At 37.7% G+C, this 9,671-nt stretch overlaps 1 protein-coding gene across 1 annotated transcript in view; it reads right to left on the minus strand.

The window, feature by feature from the left end:
• Positions 1-9,671, minus strand: part of CLCA4 (chloride channel accessory 4) — a 47,108-nt gene that overhangs the window by 9,645 nt on the left and 27,792 nt on the right. The window contains 4 exon segments of the mRNA XM_006878327.1: positions 2,346-2,437; positions 2,557-2,631; positions 2,634-2,747; positions 4,862-5,039. Of these exon segments, the coding sequence (XP_006878389.1) occupies positions 2,346-2,437; positions 2,557-2,631; positions 2,634-2,747; positions 4,862-5,039 (459 nt within the window).

Genomic DNA, 9,671 nt, shown 5'->3' on the forward strand with positions numbered 1-9,671 from the left:
GATCCCTTACTTTCAAGCTGTTGAACATATTTTAAAACTTAATGACTTGAGAACAAAATAACTTAATTTTTCTTAATAAGACAGTTTTTAATTTCTGGCCTGAGAACAAGCTTATATATGATATACCACCTTAGCCTTGTGAACTCTTTGAAAGCTGATTGAGATATGACAGTTGTTAGTCAGAAAATGTGGAAATACAGGTACTGAATAAAGAACAGGGGATAAGAAAAACAGTAGAGTAGAAGCATGGGTTTTACTGCTTATGCACAGTCCTATTATTATTTACCAGTTGTCTTGACAAACTCCCACCCAGGTTTTAGCACTGAAGAATGCCATGACCCTAGAGAAAAACTAGCTGTAGAGTATGTGTGTGCATGCATTTTATCCTCACTTTGTCCAGCTTCATGATGTCCCAAAGGAAAATATTTGATGTGCCTGGAGTATTAGGAAGGAGACCTAATAGCACAGTTGTTAAGTGCTTGGGTGGTAACAGACAGGTTGGCAGTTTGAACCCATCAATTACACCACTGGAGAAAGATGGAACAGTATTGTTCCAGTCTTGGAAACTAAAGGGACAATTTTACACTATCCTATAGGACCTCTATCAGTTAGAATCAAATCAATGGCAATGGGTTTAGAAGAGACCAAAAGGATGGCTTCGTGAAGAAAATGAGGATTAGCAAATAATTGAGACATAGATCTTTTCCTGCTGTGAAATATTGAAGTAATTTTATAATTATGAAATAGTGGGTATCTTCTGGGCAGTAAATGTGTTCAACAAAAAGAAAAAAGGGCAATCTGAATTTTCTTAAGAATTCCTGAGAAGAAAAGAACTGAAAAAGAGGAAATTTCTTTGAAAAGAAATTTGACAAAATAGTTTTTCAAAGTCTTTGTGGGTAATTCTTAGTCAAGAAAAGCCAATTTTATTCATTGGCCAAGAAAGTGCTTCCTAGGGGAGTACCATTTCAGGAACAGTGGATAACCCCACTTCATTCCAGTCCTGAAGGGAATGAATTCTACGATTCACTGTTTTGACAAAAATCATAGTCCTCTGTTAACTGAACAGATCTTTGAGTGGAGAAGGTATTATTATCAAGTTTTATCTGAATGCAGATGACTCTTTATAAGGATAGGCTAAGAGAGCTAGAGGGCTTTGGTTTCATAGGAGCTCTAGGAAAGTATTGCTTGGGTTGCAGCCTTTCTTTTTAATTCTAGTTGACAACATTCAAGTCCACATCCCCATGAACTCATGTTAGATTATTGTAGCAGGCTTCTAGATGGTCACTTTACTCTTTGAAGTCCTATACATTATGTATATGAATTCAGATGAGTCCTGTTAAAAAATTGCTTTCTTTTTGTTACTTCTCTAATTACAAACCAACCATAAACATTGAGGGGAATCCAACTTTCTTCTGAATCCTTCCACACTTTTTAAGAATTCTATTCTCAAAACTTTAGGCACATCTTTCATCAAATGTCTCCTTACTAGCAGTTTTATCATATTCTATTCTTACTAATTCTTTTTGAAGAATTAGCACTGGAAAAAAAAAAAAAAAAAAAAGAATTAGCACTGGACTTCTAACTGCAAAGTTGGTAGTTTAAACCCTCCTATAGAAATGCTATACAGGGTTGCTAGGAGTTGAATCTGATTCGATGGCACTTGACAACAATCATTTACTGAAAATTAACAAGCCTGAAACAGAACACCAAAAATTTTCATAAAAATAAGTTCATTTCTGGTTGTATAAATATTACTACTCTGTGATTCAACCAGTCAAAAAGCCTCAGAATTAACCTCTATTCTCATTTAGTTTATTCTCTGTCTACCAAAACAATTTACAAACTGATTTTGTAATTCCGTTTGTAGAATAGCTCTACTCCCAATTCCAGTTTGTTGTTGTTAAGTGCCGTTGAGTTGGTTCCAACTCATAGCGACCCCATATAGGGTTTCCGAGGAGCAGCTGGTGGGTTTGAATTACTGACCTAGTGGTTCGAAGTCCAGTGTTAATACTACAGCACCACACAAGGACTTCACTTTCAGTTTAACACATATTAAATATACCTCTGTTATTCTCATTGTTGGTGGAAAGAGGAAAATTAGTTTGCTTAGATTATTATGACAAGTTTTAATGTAGGCAGTGACTGGAAGATAGAAGACAGCAGTCTTGGCAAAAAAACGAGTTGAGTGGATTCCCTATTCAAGTGGGAATGGATATAGAGAGTAATAGACTTTAATAGAACTTATTTATCTTGAAGGAAAGTCAACAGGTTGGGCTGATACTATACTTGGATGTGTATAAAGAAGAAGAATCTAAGTTTACTCAGAGATTTTGAATTTCACTAACTGAAAATGATGATGCTGTTGAAGCACAGCAGGTAAGAAAAGGAGTGGGTTCAGAAGAATTATTACACATACTGCTTTTGTATAACTTGTATTCTATTTTCAAATCATTTAATATCATAATCATACACATGAAATCTCTTTTCATCATGCAATTGGGTTACATTTAAATCATCTATTTCATGCTGAAATTTAGATTTTAATTAAATTTTTACCAGGAGAAAATATAGAACTATGAACATCTTGTATTTGATTATGGCTAAATGCAAACATGAAAACCCAAGGATGGGAACTCTGACCTGGAGAGCCTGCTGGGAAATATCCGCATTCCCTGATGTAAGGGCCCCGAAAGCATCAATGAGGCCATTATTTTGAATTTGATCTGAAGCATAGTAATGAGTTCCACCTAAAATGTAAATATGATTAATAAAATTGCTTCCTAGAAACAAGTTCTTATTAGATTATACTGTTGTTGTTTTTGTTGTTAGGTGCCATTGAGTCAGCACCAACTCATAGCAATCCTATGCCCAACAGAACGAAACACTGTCTGACCCTGGACCAACCTCACAATTGTTGCCACGCCTGAGACCATTGATGGTGCCACTTTGCCAATTCATCTTGCTGGGGTCTTCCTTTTTTTCTCTCTGACTGTCCACCTTACCAAACATGATATCCTTCTCCAGTGTGCCAACAAATCGGTACCAATTCACAGTGACACTATGTACAACAGAATGAAACACTGCCCGGCCCTGAGCCAACCCCACAATTGTTGCCATGCTTGAGCCCATTGATGCTGCCACCTTGCCAATCCATCTCACTGGGGGTCTTCCTCTTGATACTCTACCTTACCAAACATGATATCCTTCTCCAGTGACTGGCCCCTTCTGATAATATGTCTGAAGTATGAGAGATTAAGTCTGATCATCCTGGCTTCCAAAGAACATTCTGGCTGTACTTCTTCCAACACATATTGGTTTGTTCTTTTGGAAGTCCATGGTACTTCTACTATTCTCCTCCAACACCATAACTGCATCAATTCTTCTACAGTCTTCCTTATTCACTGTCCAATTTTTGCATGCATATGAACTTATTGAAATTACCATGGCTTGGGGTCAGGCACACCTTAGTCCTCAAACGAACATCTTTGCTCTTGAACACTATCAGATTACAGTGATTGTTATTATTGCTGTTGTTAGAAACCATGGACTCAATTATGACTCTATAGGGTTTCCAAAAAACAGCTGGTGAGTTTGAACTGCTGACCTTGTGGTTCACAGTCCAGTGCAGATCCTATGTGCCACACCAGGAGTCTACTAAAGATGATAGCTACCTTAAAACCAAAAATCTGTTATAATCATTTCTTACTCATAGAAATCCTATAGGTAATAGAACTTCTCCATAGTGTTTTCTAAGCTTTACTCTTAATGGAAGCAGATTTTCTTTGTCCTGCAGAATAGTTGGTGGGTTGGAGCCACTGATCTTCTAGAGAAGTCTATCAGATCACTTAACCACTGTTAAATGCTGCTGAGTTGGTTCCAACTCATAGTAACCCTGTATGATCCTGTTTCTAAGGAGCAGCTGGTGTGTTTGAACTGCCAGTCTTGTGGTTAACATTCCAGTGTTTATCCTATAGTTCCACACCAGGGCTTCCTGTGCTACCATGTTGTTGTTGTTGGGTGCCTTGAATGGGTTCCTACTCAAAGTGACCCTGTATAGTGTTTCCAATGAGTAGCTGGTAGATTTGAACTGCTGACCTTTTGGTTCACAGTCCAGTGCTGATACTACAGCACCACACCAGGAGTTAATGCTTAATCTAGAAACTGTTATTAAGATCTGCTCATTCTAAATGGTTAATCTATCTGGCACTCCACAGTCTGTGCTCTGATCTCACTGGATTTCCTGCCATTCTCTGTACAGGTCTAGCACTATCATTGCAACATGATTTGCTCCTGGTCTGATCTTCTTCTACCCTTTTTTCCTCCCAGAGAGATTCAACACTTTGTCAAGGCTCAGCTCAGAAGTCACCTTCTTTGATACTTACTTTCCCTGACTCTGTCCAATCCTGGGAGAATTAATGGCTTCCTTCACTCACATAATGGAGTTCTGGTGTGGCACTGAGGGTTAATGTGCTGGACTGGAAAGTTAATGTGTTGGTTTGAACAGCAAGGTTGGCAGTTCAAGTGCTCCTTGGAAACTCTATACAGGGCCACTATGGGTCAGAATGGACTTGACTGCACTTAACAGCAATAAATAACACTTACATAGAATTTTATTCATAGGTGTTCCTCATTTTATGAGGCAATGCTATATGATTATCTCATCTGATTAGCAGTTTTATTTGTCTCTCCAGCAACTGAATTGTGAGCATCATAACAACACTGATTATGTCTGACTCAATTTAGGTCCCAAGCTCCTGGTACAGAGCCTGCCAGAGCAAGAACTTGGGAGAAGTTGTTGATTTGTCAGCCTTTTTATTTATGCATTATTATTAAAGGATTCAGATCTATAGGTCATATTTACCTGTTATATTGCTCATCTCAATTACAGCTATATCAGCAGATGGCCCCAAAGCAATCAAATGAACGATCGCCTCGCTTTGTTTCACCTCATCCATACAAGAACTTACAGTGCTGTCTTCCCCATCGGTCAGCAGCACTATTTCAGATCCATCTGTTTTTTGGAACCTCATCTTAATCTCCTGAAAATATAATTTAGAGCATTCATTACCAGATACCTAGATCAAATGGATTGGTGGGGAATAAGAAAAAAATTCCAGAGAAAATAAAGTGTGCAGATTAGAAGAGCTACTCTCTGTTTTAAAGTCACAGCTGAGTTTGATAACTCATTGCAATGACCACACAGAATGTACAGACCGTATCTAAGGAAGAAGTTATTTTCGTTGAGAATATGTAATCAATGACCCCTAGGGGTATTTAGCCATAACTTCTTTTTTTGTTGTTGTATATATCTGTTGCTGCAAAAAATGTTTATCTAAATAAAGTTACATGGAAGCAGGATTGTGGAAAATTGATTCTGGGTTAAATGATGGTGTCCCTTGGCTTGAGGAACTCAGGATGAAGAAACCCCAAAATGTAATTAGGGGCAATTGAGGAATTCATGACATTAATACACCAAAATGGAGTCCTGGTGTGGCGCTGTGGGCTAATGAGTCAGACTGCAAAGTTGTTTGAACTGCAAGTTTGCTGCTTCAAGCTCACCAATTGCTCCTTGGAAACCCTATACAGGGTCACTATGGGTCGGAATCAACTTGACAGCACTTAACAACAACAACATACACCAAAATATAATGGTGGGACTTGGCATTAAATATTTCTTTTTTTAAAAAAAAACTAGACTACTCTCTGTCAATCTTTGTGCATGCAGGCAATCATATACATAGTTGTTAGGTGGCATCAAGTTGACTCCGACCCATAGCGACCCTGTATAGAGTTTCCAAGGAGCAACTCATAAGCTTGAACCACCGACCTTGTGATTCAAATGACTTTGCAGTCTGGAGCATTAACCCACAGTGCTACACCTGGACTCCTTAAAAAGTCCCTCTTCACATAACAAAGTCAATGCATAGGTTTTTAAAAAGAAAAGTGTAAATAATGTAATAATTAGGAAACCTGCAACATAATTGCAAAGAAAACATGCAGAAACCACTATGTATCTTGAAGTTAGAGACTTTGGTATATAATTTTATTTTACCTTCATGTGTAATAGCACAGAACTAAGCAAATAGGTGGCGATCCAAGAAGAAAAGAATTCTATTTATTGAATTCTATTTATGGTGAACTCTTTTTCTACTTCAAACTATAAAACAAAATCGCTTGAAAACTCAGAGTTCTGAATATATTAGGTATCTGCAAGATAGGCTAACAAGAAGGTAGCCCAGATGGCAACTCTGATAGTTTTCATTGATAGTGGTTTCTTATAATGCTGTTTTGAGAAATTAAGTTCAGCCCCAATGTAAAAAAAACCGCTGTGATGTATTAGCCATGAATGTGTTAGGCACAGAAGCAAAGAGTGGAGGTGTGTATAGATTGGCAGACAAGGATTTGGGATGTAGAAACCCCTTAAAAGCTTCTATCAGACAGAAAAGTGATTCCAACCCCCCACCCATTACTATAATTAGGCAACAAGTGACTATTATATACTTATATACTGAAGTGTATGAGAAATATTCTCTGATGTACATTAAAACCAAATTATGAAATAGGGAAATGCTGTTAAAATTACTTAAAAGAGAAACTTAAAACCATCACAGATTTTTGTATACAACCCATAATATCCAATAAAGAATACTTATTTGATTGTAAAATGAAGACCTATGACTTGGTTGAATTCTCTCTTCTTTACCATTCCCTTTCTTATATTAGTTTATTGACTGAGCACTTTGTACAATGTGTCATCAATGTGCTGGATGCTGAGATTCAGCTGGAGCTGTATGACTTCTGCATTCTTGGAGCTTACAGGGAAGCAGACATTAAGAATCCTTTCTTATAGCATTTCACAGGAGAGATCAATAGAACCTATGTAGCTTCATTGGTAGTTACACTCTCTGAGTATATCTTTAACTAAGAATGGCGTGGGTGCAGCGTCTAACTTCTGATTTCACCAGGGAGGAGGAGGAGAATTACCATCAGCCCAAGGTTGAGTCCTATGAGACAGAGTTCAGACATGCTTCCACCTTCCAACCTTCCTTACCAATTCTGACACCAACCTACCCTCCCACAGCACTCTCAACTTCTCGGCTGAATTTGATAACTCATTGCAATGGCCATATAAGATGTGCAGATGATAATCTAAGGAAGTAGTTATTTTTGCTAAATTTCAAATTCTTCATGTGTAAAAGAAGAGGACTGAACTGGATTAAATCTAAAGTACTATACAGTTTTATATATCTATGATTCTATTATACATTGCTGTTGTTAAATGCCGTGGTACTGATTCCAACTCATGGTGACCATGTATAGGGTTTCTGAGGAGTGTCTGGTGAGTTTGCACCACTGATCTTGTGGGCCAAACTGACCTTATGGTCAAGTGTTTGTCCTATAACACCACACCAGGACTCCTATTATATGTTAGGCATAATTATTCCTTTTAACATACATATTGAACATTGCATCAGACACTTAGGAGATACAGTGAAAAGCAACAAAGACACAATTAAAATAGAAGGCAAAACATTCTATAGTCCAAGAGTCCAATGGACACTCAGGCAAATCTTGCTTACTTTTCTTTTGGGTCTGAATCATGCATCTGGCTTGTCCTCCAACTTCTGGTTCTTTGGACTTGAGCCAGTGCCCTGCTCTATTATCTGCCTGCCTGCTTGCTTGCTTGTCTACCTGCCAGAACTGTATGTCTGCCTGCCTGCCTGCCTGTCTGTTTGCTGGACCTGCCTGCCTGCCAGACCTGCCTCCTGATTTTGATTCATCTGAACCAGACTTAGCACAATCCCAGCTCTCCAACTGTTAAGTCATTTCCTTGATATAAACTTCTCTTTATATCTAAACATACATAAGTTTCACTGGTTTTGCTTCTCTAGAAAATCCACCCTAAGACAAGTATTGATTGTGAATTCAAGCAAAATGAAGTCTTTAACAAATTTAATGTCTTCTCTAGTTATTATGATGTTATTTATTGGTTTTCTTGTGTGAGGATTTTCATTACCTTCACATGCAATCCATACTAAAGAGTGTAGTCTTCTGTAGGGTGGGCTAATAAAAACATCTAACTCCATGGGGTTTTGAGAATTAAATGAGTTAGTATATGTAAAGTACTTAAAAGACTTCTGACCTATAATCAATGCTTGGACTTGGAAGACTTTGGGGCTGATATGATGCTGACTCTTATTGTCAGACTACCACTTGTCTGTCAGTTTGTCAAACTGTGGTGGCTTGTGTGTTGCTTGTTGATTCTGGAAGCTATGCCACAGATATTTTAAATACCAGCTGGGCCACCCATGATGGACAAGTTTCATCTGAGCTTCCAGATGAAGACAGACTAGGAAGACAGAGAGATGGACTACTTATGAACATTTAGTTACTGAAAACTTTATGAATAGCAGTGGAACACTGTCAGCACCAGAATTCTGAATATTGAAACATGATGAAGAGTACCAGAATATTGTCAGATACAGTGCTGGAAGAAGAGCACCTCAGGCTGGAAGGCACTCAAAATGTGACTGGGAAAAAGCTACCTACTCAAAGTAGAGTTGACTGTGATGACGCAAATGGAGTAAACCCCTCAAAACCTTCATTTGCTGATAGGGCACAACACAAAATGAAGAGAACCAGCTGTAAACAACCATTAATAATCAAAATATGAAATGTAGGATGTATGAAACAAGGAAAATTGGGAACTGTCAAAAATGAAATGGAACACAAAAACATCATTATCCTAGGTATTAGTGAGCTGAAGTAGACTGGTTTTGGCCATTTTGAATCTGAAAATCACATGGTTTACTATGCAAGGAATGAAAAATTGAAGAGGAATGGTGTCACATTCCTCCAAAAGAGCATATCAAGATCTGTATTGAAGTACAATGCTGTTTGTAATAGGATAATATCCATATGCCTATAAGAAACACCAGTTAAAACCACTAATATTCAAATTTATGCAAAACCGATTAAAATCAGTGGTGATGAAATTGAAGAAATCAGAAACTTTTTCAGTCTGAAATTGATCCAACATGCAAGCAAGTTGTATCGATCATTACCGGTGATTGGAATGCAAAGGTTGGAAATAAAGAGGAAGGATCAGTAGTTGGAAAACATGGCCTTGGTGATAGAAATGATGCTGGAGATTGCATGATAGAATTTTGCAAGACCAATGACCTCTTCATTGCAAATATATTTTTTAAACAACAGAAAAATGATTATATACATAGGCCTTACCAGGCTGAATACAAAGAAATCAAATGGACTACATCCATGGAAAGATATGGTGGAGAAGTTCCAGACCATAAGTAACAACTAAATCAGGAGCAGATGGTGGACTAGACCCATCAATTGTCCATATGCAAGTTCAGACTGAAGGTGAAAAAAATGAAAACAAGTCTATGAGAGTCAAAATATGACAATAAATATATCCCACCTGAATTTAGATATTGTCTCAAGAATGGATTTGATGCTAAAGACTGAAGACCAGAAGAGTTATGGGATGACATCAAGAACATCACACAGGAAGAAAGCAAATGTTCATTAAGAAACAAGAAAGAAGGAAATGACCAAAATGAATATCAGCAGAGATTCTGAAAATTGCTCTCGAGCATGTTGTTGTTAGGTGCCATCGAGTCAGTACCGACTCATAGCTACCTTATGCA

The sequence above is a fragment of the Chrysochloris asiatica genome, unplaced genomic scaffold (assembly GCF_000296735.1).
Source record: "Chrysochloris asiatica unplaced genomic scaffold, ChrAsi1.0 scaffold00002, whole genome shotgun sequence".
Taxonomy (NCBI): domain Eukaryota; kingdom Metazoa; phylum Chordata; class Mammalia; order Afrosoricida; family Chrysochloridae; genus Chrysochloris; species Chrysochloris asiatica.